This window comes from Pteropus medius, unplaced genomic scaffold (assembly GCF_902729225.1).
Source record: "Pteropus medius unplaced genomic scaffold, Ma_sr-lr_union100, whole genome shotgun sequence".
NCBI classification, from domain to species: domain Eukaryota; kingdom Metazoa; phylum Chordata; class Mammalia; order Chiroptera; family Pteropodidae; genus Pteropus; species Pteropus medius.
Genome location: NW_024340849.1, coordinates 50,972,152 through 50,994,531, shown reverse-complemented (window position 1 = coordinate 50,994,531; position 22,380 = coordinate 50,972,152). Strand labels below are relative to the sequence as shown.

Below are 22,380 nucleotides of genomic sequence, written 5' to 3'. Positions count from 1 at the left end.
CATAATTTTTCTTTAATTCTGTTAAGTTCTACTGTTTCATCTTTTTTTTTTTTCTTTAGAATGATAAGAAGAGAGAGTAGCTATTCTGTTATCTCATTTATGATTATGGAAAGGAAACATTCATTCATTTCTCATGTTCCAGCTTCATTTTCCTCTCAGACTGCAAGATGGGGAAGGTTTGCTTGTAGGCCATTTCAGTTCTAGTGTCTTGTCACTATCTAGGTTGACCTTGGCAAAGCAGTAGCTATTTTCAAACAGCCAAATCTATGCTAGAGAGCAAGTAATCTAAACTTTGGTAATTATATCTAATCTTTATACGTGTTTAATATTTTATACATCCAAAGAGGATTTGACCTCAGAAAATATCCCATTGTTCCCTTGGTAAAAAGTAAGTTTGCTTTTTCCTATTGCTTCTGTGTGGAGGGTCATGATAGCAGTCATGATGTCTGATTCTATATTTGTGGTACACTTGGAGCAGCTCAGACTGGAATTTTTCATTTAGTGGGGCTAATCACTGGAACATCTGAAGCGATCAGAAACTGGCATTTGTGGAAAATTTTAGCACTGAGAAGTTCAGCAGATCCCTGAGTAGGAATTTTGGTTTTCACGAAAGGACAGAGGTTGGCTTCTCTGAATCCCATGAAAATGACCAATTAAACCCTGGCACTTCATATACCTTGTGAGCAGCTCTGCAATACCTTGAAGTGTTATAGAGGAAAGTTATGTTCTTCAGAGTGTCATCTTGTTATGTAGGCTCTGTGCAGGGGACAGTTGTCTAATGGACCTGATAGGCTAAAACTTGTGCTGCATTTGCCTTATGTCCCTCTGTCACTCATGTGGGTACCATACATGCACACTTCACAGATACACAGTGAGGGTGGTGAGAACCAAATGTGTTCCTCTTGTGTGAGCAGCAGCCGCTCTATCTGAATGCAGAGGCCTGGGTGGGTTGCAGCATCTTTCCTCCATCTCTCCTTTAACCGTGCTTAGGCTGAAACCCTTGCAGAGGGAGAATAGCAAATGGTGAAAGAAATGTACGTGTTGAGAAATGGAGAACACGTATGTTTAGAGGAGGTTGACGGTAAAGCAAAAGATAGTGCTTGTGGATAGTATTTTAGAAGAGAGTGATTGTGCCAAAATCAGCAAAGAGAAGTGAAGGACACAGCATAGGTTCTAGTAGTGAAAAGGCAGAGGTGCCCTAAAGTACAGGATCCCAGTGCTTGGAGCCTGCTGTTTATTCAGGGTCTACTTCAGGCCTAAACTGGGGAAGTAAACGCTAAGTAACAATGCATGAATCAACATTTTTAACCATTTATTCTCTCTTCAGAATTTCACATTTTATTACTAAGTCTGTAAGAAATATTAACCTCCCCTCTCCACAGTGTGGTTCATTAACCAAAAATTCTGTGTATGACTAGAATAATGAAGAAAGAAACAAATGTATTTTACTTAAAACCTACAGGAGGGAAGTTTCAGGTCTGGTGATTTACTCATTACCTTGATGTTGGGTGTTCCAATCCTGCATGGCACTAATTACTAGAGCTTAAAATTGGTGCCCGTTTCTTTCCCTGGCATTTGAAGTTGCAGTGGTTAATATAGAGAGTATTCCAGGGCACGGTGCTGTTTACAAGCCTATAGTAATTTGGCAAAATGTTTTTAAAATTAAACCTAGAATATGAAAGTTATAGCAAAGCAATAGCAGCTACCTACTTTGTTGAGGGCCCTGTGTGGCAAGTACATGCCCTCCTCCAGACTTCCTCATCCGTGTTCCTGTTGTGTAGGTAACATTTAAAGACAACTGCCCATCAAGGACATTAATATGAGATCAAGCTAATATATGACCCACCCAAGTGTAGGCTCCAAAGCCGGTCTGCCCTTTAACTGTAAATAGGAAATCTCACAGAAGTGGGACAGATGCTAAATCACCTGTGAGTCTCATGCCAGTGTCCGGCATGATGGAGTCCTTGCTCAGACAGCAACTCAAGGCGGAGAACAGGTGAGGGGATGCAGTGGCCCACCCCACCACAATGAGAAGAAACTGGAGGTTTGTCCTTAGATTTCAAAGCATGCTTACTGTTTGCTAGTGTAGCCAGAACATTTTGTGATTACAGATGTCTGGTAACAATAGGGACAGTACAATTGTATAAATGCAAATGGCTTTGTAAACAAGTTATACAAGAGCTACTATATACAACTGTTTGTAAATTTATATAAATGCTTCCTGGTAAGGCCTTTTGAAAGTCTATTTCAGTCCCCAATATGCTATGTTCAAATGATTAAAACTAGCTTTTGCACTATTGACATTTTTTAAAAGTGAGAGTGGAAAATAGAGTGAATGAAGTTCGCATTATTAGGGCAAAAGCTGAAGTCCAGACAGAAACATGGCGTTAAAACAAAGAAATTTATAAATACAAAGTTTTAACTTTTCAGCTGCTATTTTTAAATGTGTATTTTAATTAGAATCCATTCAAAGCAAGACATCAAAACAGTATAATCAGAGAAATCTAATTATGATGTTCTAAGTAAGAGATACATTACAAACTATCCTTTGCAAGTATCACAGAGTCAGAATATGGTATTTATTCAAAGGCTCACTGTGGGCTCTGAAAGATTCTGGAGGATTCTTTCAAGCACATCCAGCATGTCAGATGTTCCGCTGAGGATGCAGGGAGTGGGCAGCCTGACGAATGTGACTCCTAGTTGACTTGCTGAGCAGTCAGCAGCTCTGCTGTTTCACAAAGAGGGCCCAAAGTTGGAGAGGACTGAGGTCCAGTGCAGGCATGTTTCAGCAGCACTGAAATCCAGTGGAGAGCCCCCCACATTCCCAGGTTGGGGAATGAGGAAGCCCAGGAAGAACCGGAGACCATCTTCAATGAGAGGATGTATTATTGGGCTCCATGTATGTCCTGTATTGAGTGTAACCCTAACTGGGTCCAGAACTTGACGTTTCTCTCCCTGGCCAGCAGCACCTGACACTTTCAAGGGGTGTAGTGTACACTGTTGCAGAGATGTGAGAGCTCCATTCCAGTGCTCCTTGGTCACTATCATTTCAGCTCTAGCCTGGACGGACAGTTCCTGTGTACACTGGTCCCTTCAGGCACCTGTTGTCTGTGTTTTTCTGCCTCAGGGTTTCTGAAGTCTTCAGAGCTTACTCGGCCACAACAACAGCACGGGGAAGATCATCCTAAAGGGCAACCTTCAGCAGCGTACATTGGTGTCCCCACCTCCTATCCTTTAAAGGTACAGCCACTGTCATTTTTTGGTGCCAAACTAGTTCCCTTTTCCTAGAGTGGAAACCAGTGCAAGCAACTTTACTCTTCTCTCCCTCCTTGCTCATTTACCTGCTTCCTCATCTGGGAACAGCTCCAGATAAGCTACCTGCATCTAGATCCCTGACTCAGCCTTTGCTTTCAGGAGACCCTATACTGAGAGCTATCAGAACACACTTGGTACAGACTCTTCATGGCAGAGGGGGAGGGAGGGTTTCTCTGCCGTTTATTGTAACAAGCAGACCCCAGAGTTTAACTGAATAGAATCATCACAAAGGGATCTCAAGCCCTGAATCCCCTCATTTCTTCTGTGCAGAACTTTCTCCATGAGGAAGGTTTACATTAGTCTTAGCTTCATCCAAGGATAGCAAGTTTGGGGAATAGTCTTTAATATTCCTCAAATGATCTGTTGACTAAGACTATAGAATTTATTCCAGAGCACAGTGTGGTTTATCAGTGACTATTTGTTGTTTTAAGAAAAAGAAATCCTTCTCTTACAGCTATTTTCCTTCTGATAGCTTGCTGACTCTATTTCTAAAATACCTTAAAGAAATTAATTCAGAATCTAAAATGGGTGTTATGCCTAGAGTTTTTAGTCCATACAATTATGTAAATGGTATCTTTAAGATTTCAGTTTCCAAAATTTATTACTAACACATAGAAATGCAAAACGAAGCATTTCCTGCAACGATGCTAAACTCACCTAGTAATTTGGTGGACTCTTTGAGGTTCTGTACATACACAATCATGTCATCTGTGAATCCATATAGTTATTTAGAGCTTAGATATAATACTATTCTAAGTTCTCAGTGAAAGAAACTTAGAGTCTTTTTGTTACATTATCACAGACTTAAAAACTCCAATGACAAGGACCTTAACCTCTGAGGGCATCTGTCCTGCTGTTGAACAGTTCTCACTGTTAGAAATCTTGTTCATGCTTTGGGCTGAGCTGACTTCAGTTTCTCTGTGATAGACATCCAGAAAGTTGACAACTACAAACTTCTCCCCAGGCGCCTCAGCTTGGGTGAAGCAGTTCTCAGTGGCTTCTCTCATGATAAGAGCTGAGGATGATCCCTGAATGTCCTGTAAAGAACACAGAATTGAAAAAAGAATCATACATGATCTAACCAGAGTTGTTTATAGCAGAATATAATGATTTTTTGAAAAGTCAGTGAATAAATGCTGAATGAAAAGGTTAGCTAGGGGATCATAGAAATGTTTCTTTGAGATGGGCTTTAAAACACATGCAGTTCCACCCCCCACCCCACCCACTCCGCTACCCATTGATGGGCTTTGTTTTTGAAAGATTAGAAAACCAGTAGACATATGTATATCACTGATTATTTTTAATAATTTTGTGCTATGGTTAGACCATAGCATTAAGAACAAGCAGATAAAGCAGATTTCATAACTTTAACAGCACTTAGAGCAATATCTTTCTTTAAAAGTATTGCAATTACAGACCTTAGGTCTAAGAACTACATCATCATTGCTCAGTTAAAAGAGGCAGATACACAACAGTTGGAAATCTTTTTCTTTATATAACTGGGAATTATGTTGAAAATTAAGCACAAATGATTGTTAAAAAAAGACTTTTAATGGCCTCTGATTATCATAGCTCACATGAACAGCTATTAAAAAGTTCAAATACAGTTGAACTTTTTCGGTAGGCTAATTTATAACAAAAATTAAATTAACTAAATGCTGTAAATAGTAGTGTACATAGTTTAAAACAGTTTTAAACTAGACAAGTATAAATTAGAAAACCTGATTTTTGAAAGCCATGAAATGAAAAGTAGCAATATACCAACAAGCACATTAAAATGTACCAGCATCATTAACAGTAAAGTTTAAGCCTCAATTAGTTCTGCAGAAAGAATAATGGTATGGTAACAAATTCTGATACCTCTGAGTCCAGAACATTCTCAGATAACACCCACGCTCAACAGTTCTCCCAAGAGATCAAATCTGGAGGAGTGGGAGTGTTGTTCCTGACAGTAGTGACCCTCTGTTCTTGAATCTAAATCATGAGGGAGCCCCTGCAGGATACAATGGGGCAGGCAGTGGGGCTGGACTGGGTAGAGAACACAATCTTTTCATGGCCCCTTTAAAACATAATAAAAGAAGGGCTGACTTTTCGTCCATTCAGCAATGAGTTGCATTGTAGAAGCATTTTTATTTTAAGGGTAATTGGTAATAATTTGTTTTCTGGAGGATAAGACTATGAATCTATTGTGATTTTCAAGATCAGAACATACACCACAGAGCAAATAAAAACCATGGAATTTGCTAGAATTAATATCCTCTAGTGACAATACAGTGGAAATATGGATCAGATGGGCAAAATTTCTCTGATTGCCTTTCTGGACAACACTGGAAAGGATGCATACGCCCATGATTCAATAGTGATTTTAGTGAACACATTGTTTAGGCCTTTTAAAAAATATTAGAATATTTGAAGATAAATGCAGAGATCACAGTCAGACACTAAAAACTGAGCTGGAAGCAGACACTATATAAGAGAGGTGTGACATAACAGGCTACTGCAAATGTAATTCCTAACCGCTGGCAAAACCTATTTCATTTTCTGGGTCAAAATCACCATGAGATACCAAAAAGTATGGATATAATATTCTTCACTCACTGACTGATAGCTAATTCTCTGCTACTGATAACCCATAACAACATTTTTTCAAAGAATGGCATCTTCTCAAGTGGATTCATTTTTCCTCAGATATTCTTTCCCTACAAATTCTACTATTATTTCATTGGCTCCACAGCTTTGATTTTTCAAAGAAAAAGGCACAGAAAGACTTGGGACACAGATGCCTCATAAACGCCTCTGTACTGAACAAAGTCCTCTGCAGCAGGCCAATTTACATACTCTGGATGTTAATTTTTGCGATTTTAACAAAATGTGCACTTTCTCTGGGGTCTTACATCTTCATTATTTGACAACATGACATAATGTCTTTTCATAAAGCAAGGTGAAAAATCAACATTTTTTTTCTGACTATAACTAACACTGGTCCAACTGAGCATTACTAAAGAGATTAAAATAAGAAGCATCTAGTGACAACCAAATATGCTATGGAATTTTTAAAAACAATTTTTTAAAAACTTTTCACAGCAAAGATGCAATTCTCAATTGCTATACATATGCTGGTCATAACTGTGGCTTGCTTGTTCAGACTTCTTTCCCTTGCATTATAATATTGATATTTAATAGGAAAATAAACTACATAGATTTTTATCTGTATGCATCCATTTGCAAATTTCCTTACAAAAGAGGACAAAGCACATAGGCATTCACAAATTCTATGCCATTTCTGTTAAAATTGGTATCTATACACTATATTACAGTATTAACAATGTTTGTTCTACCCATTGGGTAGGATATGTGCATAATATATTCAAGTTATATACAGCACCTTACAAATAAAACATAAGAAAAGACAGACACCTGAAGAAGCACCATTGTAAGTGAGGCACAACAGAGGCAGGAGCACAGAGTGCAACAGTGGTGGGAGGTTGGTTCCTATGTCTGCTAAAACCAGAACACGAGACTACTTGATTGCTTAAAAACTACAGACATGCAGAGTCCTCTGAAGTGATATGGATTCATATAATATGCATGTATCTCTGTACAGCTCTTAAAGCCTCATCACATTACACAAAAATAAGCACACATGACAAAAGAAAGAAAAGAATGAAAGGAAGACAGTGCTTTCTTAGCAAGGTATCCACTCACACACGACAGCTTTCTAATGCAGCCAACCTAGAAAGCAGCAGCAGCAGCAGCAGCAGCAAATGACTGTCTAACCCTGGCAGAAACGATAAACTTGAATTATGCAAAAGATGTAGCACTATGGGTAGTAGGTAAAGTAACCTAAGCTTGATTCCCAAAAAATGTAGGATATCACAAGTCAGGAGAGTACTTTCCATTTTCTATCCATATCTTTGATCTCTGGATAGAAGGTTCTGGCAGCTGGTAGCAGGGCTTCGTTGGAATCTATAAAAGGTGCCGCAAAGCTGCCGAGACTATCATTTGTGACCTGGGATGAAAAGTAAAGTTTCTTAATCTGTGACTTTGGTGTGCCACTGTTAGATATCGTGTTCCTCACACTGAGGGGAGACTTGCCAGTTTGTCACTAAATCGTGTAATTTTATCTAAATTTGCCAAGGAATGGTAATCTAGGCGAATGTAAGCAGCACGGGAGCCTGCGTCCTTGCCCTTCAACTAGGGTTGGGGATGTTGGCAGCAAGCGAGGAGGCAGACTTGGGAAAACATGTCACAGTACAAAGGCTCAGTGCCAAGCACATGCATATTTCTGTTTTTAATCACTTAGACAAAATAAAAAAGTTAACAAAAACCAGGTATCCTTCCTAGGTTTTTTTCCTTCATACACTGTTGAGATTTCAAAATTCTAAGAAAAATGAACAGCATACCAATTAATGTGCAGTTAATGTTGCCCTTTTAAGTAGCAAATCTCAAGAAGCCAGCACCAGCACAACAAACACAAGATGTGAGGCGGCTCAGTGATGCAGGAGTGTATGCCGACATTGGATGGACTTGCTTTTGAGGGGTTGGGGCTAGACGGGGTGTATCTCAGGGCTATGGGCCAGTATCTGAAGGGCACCACACAAGGACTCTTAGCATAAAGGACTTCCTAGAGAAAAGAGCAATTGGATGGAAGATAGAGGATCACCCCTGTCAGGATGCAACTACTGGTTCTGAGAGGAAGGCAGGAATTTGAATGGATTCTTCTAGATCAGAGAAGCTTTCTGAAAGTGCTTGCCTCTTGACACCTTCTCATTCCTATGAAGATGAAGGTGAAGAAGATCAAATAGAAATACTAAGAAGTTCAAGACGTACTCATCCGTGTACCACATTCCTATGCTGGTATTAGAAGGCCTCCAGTTTACTGTTGGCCTCTATTTCCTCTCCCATAAATTTGAGCTAAAATTAGTGGCTATATGTATATCCTCATGACAAATCTTTGTAAGTTTTAAATATTGTCTTCTGCTATCTTGAAATTTCTTGTAGCTTGTGTGTCCATGTGTATATGTAGTACAGGAGGATATGTGTATATGTAGTACAGGAGGTTAAGCTTCTTTAACACTAAATTTTGGTCAGGAACACAACAAATAGATTAACTTTTTAAATATATAATTCGTTTAAGCAAAATCTCCTTTGTACTAAGGACTGCTTCAGTATCTAAAGAACACTAGACTTTCTGAAAAAGCAAATATATGCCTGAAGACTGTATTACTTTAAGTGGGACTCAAGAGGCTAAGCCTCAAGACAATTCAAGTCATGGTTTCATATGTCTCTGTCTTTAAATAACTATTTAACTTAAAGGGCAATTCTCTAGAGTGGCTGAATGGGAGGAACCTTTCTTTTGAAGGATGATTAAAGTTATTTGAATTAAATAATTATTTTTGCCAATACTGTGGACATCTGCAAAATGTTTGTATACTTACAAAATGACTAAGGAATTTACAAGTTACTGACCTTTGTTCATTTTTGCAGCAGGTAGGAATGTTAAGGACTGTAAAACCATTTTGAGTTAGAGCTATAGGGTGGGTTCACCTGCTTTATCAAAATTGCAGGCAAGGTTTGGAATGATGGCATCATTAACTAACTTTGTCATTTTGCATCTGAGAGAACACCTGACCAATAATCTACCCTGAATCCCCACCAATGGAGTGCTGACTGGAACAAGTGCTTCTTAATCTTCCCTTGACTGGGAGAAATGAGGCTTCATTCCACAAAGTTTGCCAGCTTCCTTCAAGCACAGGCTTGTGATCCAGGCAATGAGCTGACCCGTCAGGAGGCTCTAGGGCAGTGGGAAAGACCTGAGTCTCTGGTCCTGAGTCAAGGCTCCCAGGGCTCTGCCCAGTCTTGGAATGCCTATTGCAACCCTCAGCATACACGCTTCCAAAGAGAGCCTGGAATATAAATGACAACTGTTGCTCACCTTTTTTCTCCAAGAGTTTGACTAGTTCTGTGGATGTTTCTGGGTGAAATGAATAAATCTAATGAAGATTCCAATCCTCAAAACCCAACCAAAACCAGTGACCTACCAACCAGCCAAGAGAAGCAGCAGAAAGGAGCAGAGAGTAGCAGACAGGACTTGCAGTTCAGACCAGTCTTTCAGGTTTCAGACAACAGCACAAAGTCACCTCACTGGGAAATTCACCTTGGAGACCCAGAGACAGAAATGAACACACATGTGCTTATTTGGCATTAAAAATGCAGAGATCAGAGTCACTGAGTCATCATTCCAATTCATTTTGTTACGTACAGAGGCCAAAGGGACCTAACCTGCTCAGAGCAGGCAAGTTGCTACAGAGAAGCCCTCCCATGGTGCGGTATCGTTTGAAATTATCAGTTTGTGCTGTTATAAACCCCAAATGCTTACTTCTGCAAAAGAAAATTATTTATTTTACATAAGGACAAATTTTTGTAAATCTCAGCAATATTAAAACTAGGACTAACAATATTTAAAATGTTTCTAGTTGCATTTTAACTGCATGTTGTGCTTTTTATCCTGTGCTTTTAAAGTCACCCCTCCACACACACACCCCTGCCATGCACTGTTTTGTAACTGACCACCCAGTTCTGGCCACCACTGTAAAAGCTGAGTGAACTCCCACAGGAGTTTGGGTTTTGAGCACTGCATTCCTCCAAGAATGCTGCACCAATACTTTTGAAGTGTAATGGCTTATTATCATGCTCGGCAATGTGGCGTTCTTTTGTCAATTCCAGGGACTTCCTATACATAAAGAACCCACTGCCGGCATCACTCACACCAAGGCCAGGCGGCTGCATGGGGAGGGACTGCTGAGAGTCTCCCGAACACTGATCAGCCGTCCAGGATTGAACTGAACTATCTAGGAAAGGAGAGAGACAATGAGAATACACTGAGAAATCATATATTTCAACAATATTAAAAATAACCACCTTGCATTTTAAATAATTTATTGCATAAAATAATGTATGTATCTGAGTATGTTTCATGCTACAGTGAAACAAACCTAAATGATTGAAGAAACTGCACTGCTGGAGGATGAGAGCAGCACTTTATGATACTGGATACATAAATGCTTGTGTTGGGTTCATTTTTTAATAAAATATGCAGCCTAAGACAAGCTGAGTAACTCAACAAGTAAGAAATGCCGGAACTTAGTACTTCCTATCTTTCATCCAAAAGTCTTCAAATGCTTCAGTGATGCACTGCTATCTAATGCAAATTCTTAAAATAATAACGACTTTCTTGATTTATGTAAGTTAGCATATGTTAGGCTACCTCCCTAAATATCTTTCCTTGCGTGATTGTGGGGAACATTCCGGGGTATCCCTTGAGCCTAATAATAATCCACGGGTGAAAAGACAACATACAGAACTTCATGTAACACAGTTCTCTCATATATATTTGAAACAATTAAGATAGTGCAACTTTTAAAAACACATTATCATAACAACACAAATTAACTCCTTGCATTCATCTAACTTCTCTACTTTATACCTTGGCACAAAAACAGGAATTTTGAAACATATTTTTAAAATAAAATAAAAGTTCCACACCTTGGAATAAAAAGCAAACTGGCCAATTCTTCCCCATGAGAATATATAATAATGCTTCCTTCTTTATTCAGTTAATTATAAAACAGGCTGTTCTGGCCTCTTTCTCTGCAGTCTCCTTTCATAATTAAATAAATCAAATACCTCTGTGGGTTTCACTTCATGATATCTTCAAAGCATGCCTTTCTCTGTGTTTCCATGACCGCCTTTTGCCAAAACCATCCCTTCGCTACACCTGCCCCCAAATAAACACTGTTTACGGTCAGACGGGTCAGACCGGGCGGAAGTTGCATTATCTCGTCTAGTTTGCATGCAATTCCCCTGAAAGGAATCAGAAACAAAGACCACATTTGCACATTTGGTTTTACTTAGTTGTAGCACATAAAACTGAACAACACTGTGCTCAGGAGCGGAGGGGCAATGTAGCCTCCTTCTGTCATCAGTTTCTTTTTCAACTCAAGTGCATGTTGGAGGGTCAGACAAGGTTCCCAGGCTTCCTGTCTGTGCTCCCGGAGTTGTCCTGCTGAAATGGCAGTCTGCTCCCTCTGTGCCCGTTGCTGTGCTGGTGATGGAAGAAAGAGGCTCCTGGGTAGTGGCCCATCACCTCGCTGTACGTCGGGGGTGGCCCCTCCATTCTCCCATTACTGCTGCAAGTGCTGGCACTTATGCCCGAATTGCTGCTGGGTGGGCACGGGCCCCCATTATAAACTGAGATGTCTATCAGATCGCTGTCGAATATGGTCCGGTTGGGCGGGGCCCTTACAGACTCTCGGTTGAGTTCCATCTGCTGTTCAGGGTCCCTGAGCTGCAGCGTACAGGGTCCCTGGTAAGGGGGCGGCTCTTCCCCGTCAGACAGGGAGATGGTGGGGGGAAGGTCGATCTCGTGCTGCACGTAGGGGTAGGTGGGCTGGAAGCGGCTGAACCGATCCCTCTGGATAAAGGACGGAGCAGTAAACCTGTCCCTAGAGCGTGGGGCATACATGATCTGCAAGGAAAACAGGAAAAGCTTGAAAACATTCTTGGCACAATAATGATCACAACCATGATGATATCAAGAAAATTCGTGCTTAGTTTGTGTTCTCACCCATCTGAAAACCTTTTCCGCTAACAAAACAAGAAAAGACTATTGGGGACGGGGGAGGGTGGAAATGTAGTTTTCTTATTCCTCATGACTTAGACGACTCACTTTACCAAACTATAGTTTATCCAAGATGGTTCAATAGTGGAGAATTGTGATTAATTAAAATTTGGGGTTTAATGGTAGTGATTGCATATGGTATGTATGCATTCTCCACTGTTTCACATAGAATAAAATAGTAACTTCTCGAGTGCAGTAAATAGTAACACAGGGGAAAAGGGCTGTGTAGACAGCCCTCTAGTCCTGTCCACCACCTGGTCCAGGCCTCAACTCCTTTACCTATAAAGTAAGTGGACTGGCCCACCTGCTTTCTCTGTGCCTTCTAGCTCTCATATCTATGATTCAGAGGGACGAGGAGTGGCTCAGAGTTTTCATTGTAAATGTAAATTATAATTTCACATGATGGTACTTAGAACAGGTAGGCACTGGGTCAAATTATAAATTATTTATAAAAGCTTAGTTTCCTGTCAATTACTTAGAAAAATAGAGAACAAGTGACTTCTTTTTCTTCCTGATTTCTAAACTTTTCCAGTAATTTTTTTCTAGATAAAAGTTTCTTGTAGTTATTTTTAGTAACTGATGTAAAAAATGTTTTGTATTCCAAAGTAAATATGATTATAGATTTTTTCCCAAAGTGAATTCTTACATAATCCTCTCATCTATTCCACCATCCATTCTTCTAGAGGAAAGATTATACACACACACACACACACACACACACACACACACATCCATTGACTTTTCCAATATATTTTTAACTTTAAGGTAAAAAACTGCTATTTTTAAAGTTGTATTATTAAACTTGAAGATGTGGAAATGAATCATGCTATATTTATAAACGGTGCCCACATCTGCCACCCCTCATTATTAGCAGCTATGGGATCATGTTAAGATCGGTGATTCTCAACCTGTTTTCTGTAAAGAGCTTTAGACTAGCACAAATAATTTCTAGGAGATTGTAGGGGAAAACCCCCTTTCCTGTTTTTTAAACCAAAGTTATAAGTATATACCTTAATTTAAATGTGTTATTTCTTAACCTATGCTGTAATACATTTAACCTTTACATCAATTTTGTTGCAATGGTTTATTTCTCTCATTCTTTCTCCCATGCACATGGGGTTCAGCAACTTCCTCCTGCCACCCACACCCCTCCCTTGTCCAACTCCTTACCTCTGAGGCACCTGGCCGAGAACCAGAGCTGTCTGAAGGCCACAGGCACCCTTCCTGGTGGTGGTGTGGTGGGATGGGTTGGTGGGGTGGAGGTGGGGGAGAGATTGCAAGAAAATTATTAGTTTCATACAGCAGCACCTAAAATCAGGGAACCATATTTCTCCTTGACAGTAGCAAATCTGTTTAAAACAGGGACTAATGAAGAATTGTTCATATATATATCAAACATCTAAAAGGATAATTGTGACTAAAAAGTTAAAAATTTTAGGTTTCTACCAGATTTGAAATAGATTTGAAGTAAATATCATTTAAACTATACACTTTTGTGTTTGAAATACATTTCCAAATGTCATCAAACCATATTCAATCACTACCTAGATTTGGGTAGGGTCTGGATGAATTAAGCTCTTATACCAGGGCCTACCCCATGCAAATGTGGATTACCACACCTGGCCAAGTATCAGTCAAGGCCTTTTTGTGATTTGGCTTCGAGTTAAGCAGCAGCAGCAGCAGCAGCAGAAGAAGAAGAAAATCACTGCCCAGCTACACTGGTTGGCTTTCAAACTGAAAACTGAGTTTCCAAAGCCTGAATGCCCTTCGAGCATCTTCTTGTCAATTTATTCTTCAGTCCATATATCCCCAAGGCAGATGGAACCAAACAGTAGGCATTATTAAGGATCATTTTTAACACCATAAATTTGTTTATGAAACACTACAATTTGTTATCTCTTTTTAACCTAAATTGTTGACTACTAGCACAGGTCCTTTGGACTATTAGCAAAAGGCCTGTTATTATAATCAAGATAATAAGTACTATGTTGGGAGCAGATGTCTGTATTTTTGGATTCCCAGGAATATTTGTACATGACCCTGTGTGATCACTGAGCCTCGTGAGAGCTTGAAGGGCACATAAGTAGATCTGCGAGGTAAAACATCCTGAAGTCTCTCTTGCTCTTTTTTTAGGCCAGTATTCTAATACAAATATCCCCTCTGCTGCTAAACAGGGTATTTGTCCAATACATACAACCTGTTCCTAAGATACCCACAGGACATCATGAACATAGCAGCAAAAATATGAACAGTGTTAAGAGGAAGTTTGGGCTTAAGCTTTAACTATAAAATTATGTAATGGACCATTACGGCTCTGGCCTGGCGACAGGTGGAAGACCTAATCAAACCTAATGAAGTAGCTGACCCACACCTTTTACTGGGCCCAAGGTAGCTTGCACAGCACTTTAGAGTTTTCGCTAGGATCAAAGTGAAACAATCACTAGAATTCTGGGTTGTTATAGCAACTTTCATACTGAAAACAACATAAAAACTCATCCACAGCTGTTTCCAAGACTAATAATTCTGCCCTACCTTCTCTTTCTTCCTACAGACTGGAGCTCAGCACTGTCAGCTCTAACCTTCCATCTAGAGAACTGGCACCAGGAAACAGTGAAAACAGCAGATTAAAGCACAGTGTGGAGCATAACAGCCAGAAATAAAACCATCAAATGAAGTGAGAGGGAAGTGACCCAGAAGTGGCGGGTTGCACATTTTCTGAAAATGAAAATAACCATCCTCAATGGCTTTATTCCCCTAGAAAGTGACAAAACTTGAAAAACTGCCTAAGAGATTAAAACTTGTGCACACTCAATCTTATATTTCACCAAATTCACATCAACATTCTTGTTACTAAATTCATTTGGCACTTTTTGGCCCTCCTCTTACTTGGCCTGCCAGTAACACTGAACCTTCCTCTCTTGTTGACCTCAGTGACATCACCCTCCTCATTCACACCTTGGCTTCTCTGGGCACTTTGCCTTCTCCTTGGGGGCGAGGGTACCTCTAGCTCTGCATTGTGGTTAAATGTTGTAATTCCTCAGAGCCCTGTCTGGGGCCCCTCTCCTCTCATTGAGGTGTCCCTGGGCTACCTCATCCCCTCTGCAGTTTACAGGGCCATCCTCATTGGGATGGGTCTGTCTTTGGTCCCACCTTTTCCCAGGAGCTCCAGACTGGTCTAGCCATGGGGGCCTCCTGGACTCCAATGAACTCCTAAAACTAAACATGTCTAAAGTGGAACTCATTGACTTCTCCCCCAAATCTTTCAACCCTCCGTACTGCTGTGGCCTCATCAAGTCGCCACTCTCCGTCACCCCCACTCCACTTCCCTCTATTGCTACCATTACTATTTCAGTAATGATGTAATTTCTTTAACTACTTACTGACAATTGCCTCCCACCTCAAACTTATTCACTTTTATAGGACACTTATTTTTCTGGTCTTTCACTCAGGTGGTTCATAGAGTCATTAAAACTATGAGATCTGTAAGATGCTGTGGTAGAAATGGTTAGGGCCAACAGTCCAGAAGCTGTCATTCCAGTTCTATGCCTCTGCTGATATGTAAAGAACCCAGACCTAGAATATGACCAGAATTCTAGAAAGGCTGGATCCTAGCAATCTTGATGGAAAAGGAACTGCTTTGCTCTGGCACTCATGTCACAACCAGCTCTGGACACCCTTTTCTAGTCTGCCCCATGCTAACTATCGCCATATCGCCCTTATTAGCACTGAATTTCTCATGCTGCTGGTGGAGCCCGCTGATTCTTGCTTTTACTGGTGAGGTGAAGTCCTCTGACTAAGATCCGGCTCTTTGGATCATCTGAAGAGCCTGCACATAGCTGAATTCAAAGATGTGGGCCTTCTTGTCTAGACTTCTCAGTTTCTTCATCTCCAAACACTAGTGATGACATTTTCAGAGAGAAGGAGACTCATCTTATGGCATCTACTCAAATGGCTGCAGTTCTGGGTCCTCATTATGGAACTTTATCCCAACAATGAAGGCTTTAATGCTCTTGGCAATGCTTATATTGTTACATTAATTTATACTCAGAATAAGTTGTGAAATAAGATAATACTTAAAAGTAGTTTACAGAATTTTGAGCAATAAGAACAAAATTTTGCTAATATTTTTACACAGGATTAAATTCATTCCCTTCCTTATAGCTGTTTCCTTGTAAGAATACCAACTGAAAGGATGGGAGATATCCACTGTCTGTTCATTCGTTACTTCACTGCACATTTACTAAGTACCTCCTGGCAGTGGATCTCAATCCTTTTCCATTGCAACACGTGAGATAATGTACACACATAACCCAACAAGTAATGTGCCACACCTTCCTATGGGGTAGATGGTAGGGGTGGAGCACGGGGTCTGTGCAATCCCCAGGTTTAACCTATTTCTCCAACCCCTTTGTTCCACTCAAGAAAGCGTTCTGGAATGCAAATGAGTTAGGGAGACATTACTCTAGGGGTAACTTTGAATCAATTCTAGTCTATTTTGTAAGGTATATTATTCTCAAATCACTCGTGTTTTATCTATTATTAGTACCAGTTACTTGAGACACACATTAAAACTGAGCAGGACACACAGGGGACTGTCCTGGAAGCTTACAAGAAGGGCATCCACTCTTCGGAGCCTTCTCTGTATACGCAGTGCCTTATATGCATGTTCCTTATTCTCCAGTTTTCTCCCTGGAACGAAGGCTCTGTGACAAGAAAGGTAATGACTGATTATCTGATGACAACTTAATATTACCCAGATGGATGACACCTCTATCAATAACCAGTGTAGATCTGTAATAGCAAATGCATTCTGAAGTGGGAAAGCCTTAGGCCATGATCCTGGCCCTGCTGCTCTTCAATCTGTGACCTGAGACAGCTTACTTAGTTGCTCCAAACCTCATTTTCCTTACTTGAGGTTGTTGTGAGGCTCAGATACAATGTATGTAAATTCTTTAGCACACTGCCTTGCACATCAGTATTCAGTATATGGTGGCTCTTAACATTGCATGTAACAATTACCTGCTGCTATACACAACTAAAGTAAAGATAATTTTCAATTACCTCTTTTAAAATAAATGACTTCACTGAAATTTCCTCATTTCTTTGTCTATTTACAATATCATCTATCCAAAAAGTGGCATTTTGAATGGAAAGGCTAAAAAGATGAGAGAGGCTTAAGTAAAGTTGCATTTATCTCAGATTTCTTCCTAAGATTTCTTCCTAAGATTCCTAAAACAAGCATTACCCATGAGACTCTTCATAGAAAGTTCTTCTCCCTGGCTTTCTGGGTGCTACAAAGAACAAAGGCCCACAGTTGCATAATAACTCTCTGTACTCTTAAAGCATTAGCTCAGCCTGGCAATTAGCTATCCACTGAGGAAATCATCATGAGTACAAACATCAGGAATTCCCTTTGCCATGCACTATTCCTTCTGATGTCATGAAGTGAAAGCAGGGAGACAGTAGGCCAATTAAAAGAAACAACAAATTTTATGGAACTCAATTTTGTGACAAGCCTTGTTTTTTCTTGAACCTTCTTTTATTTGCTAAAATGAAATCTTTATTGTTAATGAATACATTATTTGTCATTCTCCTGCTAATTTAGTCACTATCAGGCAATCATTCAGGTTTGACCATCTCTGAGCAGGGTGATAACATTTTTCTTTTGTGGGCGGAGCCTGACTGCAGTAAACATGCCAAGGGAGAGCCTTTCCTTTGTGACAGTGTCACCCAGCCTAGATCTACAAAAACCACAACCACAGCATATGCATGACTACACACAGAGACATGAGTACACAGATGTAGTTTGTTTCTTACACTAAGTACACTTTGAATCATAATATCTGGTGTTCTGACCTCCCTGACTTGGCCCTGGAAGTTGCTTCCATGAGGCCTTTGGTGAGCACAGGCACTGGGACTCAGGCCTATGAAACCCCTTGACCACCCTGAGTGGCAAGCTAGTAATCAAGGGGCTCTAGTGAATCTATCTTGTGGAACAGAGTCGTAGGACAGCTCCAAATCTTGTAGGCTTAATGACATGCATTTTCAGGCTTCTTTACACCTGATAAATCATTGTACGTTCCTCCTTCTGAATGGTCAATGAATAGCCATATTGACAGAAAATTTTCCTGAGTTGACTCTGCTTGACTCTGAAATGGATGCACTAAAGATTTTAAAAAGTCACCTGATTTTCCAAATGATTGTCTTTATGATGCCAACAGTGTTATTTGCAGACGTGGAACATGACTAAATTTTTTTCCCTTTAAATCTGACCATCTGGCACTTTTTTGGCAGGGGGGCGAGGGATGGTAAGTGGGAAATCAAAATTGACTCTTTTCCTTTTTATTGTGGTAAAACATACATTACATAAAATTTGCCATTTTAATCATTTAAAAGTATACAGTTCTGTGGCATTAAGTACATTCACATTGTCATGTAACTATTACCACCATCCATCTCCAGAACTTTTCATCTTCCCAAACTGAAATGCTATACCCATTAAACACTAACTTCCCATTCCTTTCTCCCCTCAGGCCCTGGTAACCACCATTATACTATCTGTCTCTATGAATTTAACTATTCTAGGTACCTCATATAAGTAGAATCATACAATATTTGCCTTTTTGTGGGCATATATTGTGTCCTTATTTCACTTAGCATAATGTCTTCAAGGTTTATCCATTTAATTAAAAAAAGGTTCATTCACATTGTAGTATGTGTCATTCATTTTTTTTTTTTGAGGCTGAATAATATTCCATTGTAGGAATAGACTATATTTTGTTTATTCATTCATCAATTGATGGATAGTTTGATTGTTTCCACCTTTGGGCTATTGCGAATAATGTTGCTATGAAGAGAAATATAAAAATATCTCTTTGAATCTCTGCTTTAAATTCTTTGGGGTATATCCCCAGAAGTGGAATTGCTGGATCATATGGTAAATCTATGTTTATTTTATTTTTTTTGAGGAACTACCATACTCTTTTCCATAGTGGTAGTACTATTTTACATTCCCACCAGGAGCGCATAGGGTTCTAATTTCTTTGCCAACATTTGTTATTTTCTGTTTCTTTTATAATAGCCATTCCAATGAGTATAATGTGGTATCTCATTATGGTTTTGAACACTAATCGTACACAAATCAGTTAAGATTCTCAAGAGAAACAGAGAATCATCTATTTATTATAATAAGAGGCTCTTATTATTATAATAAGAGTCCCACAACCTGCCACGTGCAAGATGGAGAACCAGGAAAACTGGTGGTATAGTTCAGTTAGAGGCTGAAGTTCTAGAACCAGAGGTCCATTGGTATAAATCTTGGATGACAAAAGCCTAAGAACCAAGAGCTCCAATGTCAGAAGGCAAGAGAATAGAACATCCTAGCTCAAGAAGAAAGAGAGAAAATATGACCATCCTCCACCTTTTTGTTCTAGATAGGCCCTCAAGGAATTGGAAGATACCCACATTGGGGAGGGCAGACATTCTTTATTCAGTCTACTGAGTCAAATGTTAATCTTTTCTTAAATTATTCTCATATATACATCTAGAAACAGTGTTTTATCATCTATCTGGGTATGCTAAGCTCAGTTTTGCTGACACGTAAACTTAGCTATCACAATTAGTGGTACTGAGCTCTTTCCATATGCTTATTGGCCATTTGTATATCTTCTTTAGAAAAATGTCTATTCAAGTCCATTGTCTATTTTCAAATTGGGTTATCTATTATATTGCTGTTGAGTTGTAGAAGTTCTTTATGTGTTCTGAATATTAATCCCTTATCAGACATATGATTTTCAAATATTTTCTCCCATACTGTGGTCTGCCTTTTCACTCTCTTGAGAGTGTTCTTTTACAAATAAAAGTTTTTAATTTCTGAAGTCTAATTTATTATTTTTCTTTTGTTGCCTGTGCTTTTGGTATCATATCTAAGAAACCACTGCCTAATCCAATGCCCTAAAGCTTTCCCCCGCCCTTGTTTTCTTTAAGAGTTTTATAGTTTTATAGTTCTTACATTTAGGTTTTTGATCTATATTATTTTTTTTGTATATGGTATAAGATGAGGATACAATGTCATTATTTTGCATGTGAATATCCAATTTTCCCAGTACCTTTTTTGAAAAGACTTTCCTTTCTTCTTGATTGGTCTTGGCACCCTTGTCAACAATCATTTGACCATATATGGGAAAGTTTATTTCTGGGCTTTCTATTCTATTCCATTAGTTTATATGCCAATACCACACTGTTTTTGTTATGGTAGCTTTGTGGTAAGTTTTAAAATCAGATAGTGTGAGATATCCAAATTTGTTATTCTTTTTCAATATCATTTTGGCTATTTGGAGGTGGGGGTTCCTTGAGATAGCACATGAAGTTTAGGATAAACTTTTCTATTTCTGCAAAAAAACTTAATTGAGATTATAATAGGGATTGAGCTGAATCTGTAGATTGCTTTGGATAGGACTGAGATCTTAACAACATCAAGTCTTACAATATGTGAATAAGAGATGTCTTTCCATTTATTTATATCTAATGTCTTCCAGCAACATTGTATAGTTATTAGTGTACAAATCTTTTACTTCCTTGGTTAAGTTTATTTCTAAGCATTTTATTCTTTTTGATGCTATTGTAAATTGAATTGTTTTCTTAATTTCTTTTTTGGATTGTTTATTGTTAGTGTAAAAAAATGCAACTGATTTTTGCATGTTGATTTTGTATTCTGCAACTGTTAAATTTGTTAATTAGTTCTAGCAAGTATTCTTTAGGGTTTTCTATATGTAGATCATTTCATTTGCAAAGAAGTAATTTTACTTGCCTTTATAGTTGAAATGCCTTTTATTTCTTTTTCTTGACTAATTACTCTGACTAAAACTTCCAATAAATACTATGTTGAAAGGAAGTGGTGGGAGCATTTGACATCTTGTTGCCTGGCATATGTTGTCAGGTTTGGCTCAAATAAACTCTTATAAAAATTCTAAGAAAAAAAAAAGAAAGAAAAGTAAAAAGAAAAGAAGTGGTAAAAGCATACATCCTTGTCTTTTTCCCGATCTTAGAGGAAAAGCTTTCAATCCTTCACCATTGAGTATGATGTTAGCTGCAGGCTTTCCACAGATAGCTTTTATTTTATTGAGGTAATTTCCTTCTATCCTAGTTTTATGAAGGTTTTTATCATGAAAAAGTGTTGATTTATGTCAAATACTTTTTCTGCATGATGAGATAATCATGTAGTTTCCCCCCTTCATTCTGTTAATGTGTTGTATTATATTGATTGATTCTCCTATGTGGAACCATTTTTGCATTACAGAAATAAACTCACTTGGTTATGGTATATAATCCTGTTAGGATGCTGCTAAATTCAGTTTGCTAGTATTTTGTTGTGGATTTTTGCATCAATATACCTAACAGATATTGGTTTTCTTTTCCTGTTGCATCTTTGTCTGGTTTTCATATTACGTTAATGCTGGCCTTATAGAATGAATTAGAGAGTATTCCTTCCTCTTCATTTTTTTTGGAAGAGTTTGAGAAGTGGAGTCAATTCTTCTTAAAATGTTTGGTAGAATTCACCAATGAAACCATCTGGTCCAGGGATTTTCTTTGTTGGGAGGTTTATGATTATTGATTCAATGTCCCTACTAGTTACAGAACTATTCAAAATTTCTATTTCTTCATAATTCAGTCTTATTAGGGTGTGTTTCTAGGCATTTGTCCATTTCATCTAGGTTATTCAATTTGTTGATATACAATTGTTCATTGTACTTTTTAATAATCTTTTTTATTTCTGTATCTCTTGGATTTTTTTCCATATGAAGGATACATTTATAGCTTTAAAAGAGAGTAATCTGTGACCACGACTTACTGGGGCTTCCCTGCTGAAGCCTGCTGTTTTGGGTCCACATGCTCTGTGATCATGTGTAAGGCCACTTCCATACCCCAAACCTTCTTGGTTTTATGCCTTCAGCTAAATTCTCCTTTCCACACTCCAAGGACCACAGGATCATCAGATTTGGGAATAGAAAAAACCTAATAAGGTGTTTTTCAAACTGAGTTGCAGCCTCTCAGAGAGATGGAAAATCAGTTTAAGTAGGTTGCAGCCAGTATTTTAAAAAATCAAACAGAATAGAAAATAACATTGTAAGTATTGTTTGGTGAAACTTTTGCCTTAGTTGTGTATATGAGTATTGTGGATTGTGATGTAAGATGTGTTTATTGCTGTTCTTCATGGTTTAAAATAATCTGAAGGTCTCTGAGTTAAGCCAATTATCCATTATTTTAGATGGGAGGAAACTGAAGCCCAAAGAGGTTATATTAATCGTTGGAGGTGACACAGCCAGTTTGTGGTAAAGCAAGGCCATTGCTAGATATTTTGGCTTCTACACAAGTGTTCCTCCCAA

The 22,380-nt window shown here is 38.8% G+C and overlaps 1 protein-coding gene across 19 annotated transcripts in view; it reads right to left on the bottom strand.

Moving 5' to 3' along the window:
• Nucleotides 1-10,237: 10,237 nt before the first annotated feature.
• Nucleotides 10,238-22,380, bottom strand: part of LDLRAD4 (low density lipoprotein receptor class A domain containing 4) — a 440,516-nt gene continuing 428,373 nt past the window's right edge. For all 19 annotated transcript variants that reach the window (XM_039846456.1, XM_039846486.1, XM_039846524.1 and 16 more), the window contains 2 exons: nucleotides 13,166-13,219; nucleotides 10,238-11,842 (listed from right to left, as the gene is read on the bottom strand). In XM_039846456.1, the coding sequence (XP_039702390.1) occupies nucleotides 11,333-11,842; nucleotides 13,166-13,219 (564 nt within the window). In that variant the 3' untranslated portion in view covers nucleotides 10,238-11,332. The remainder of the gene's footprint in view (nucleotides 11,843-13,165; nucleotides 13,220-22,380) is intronic.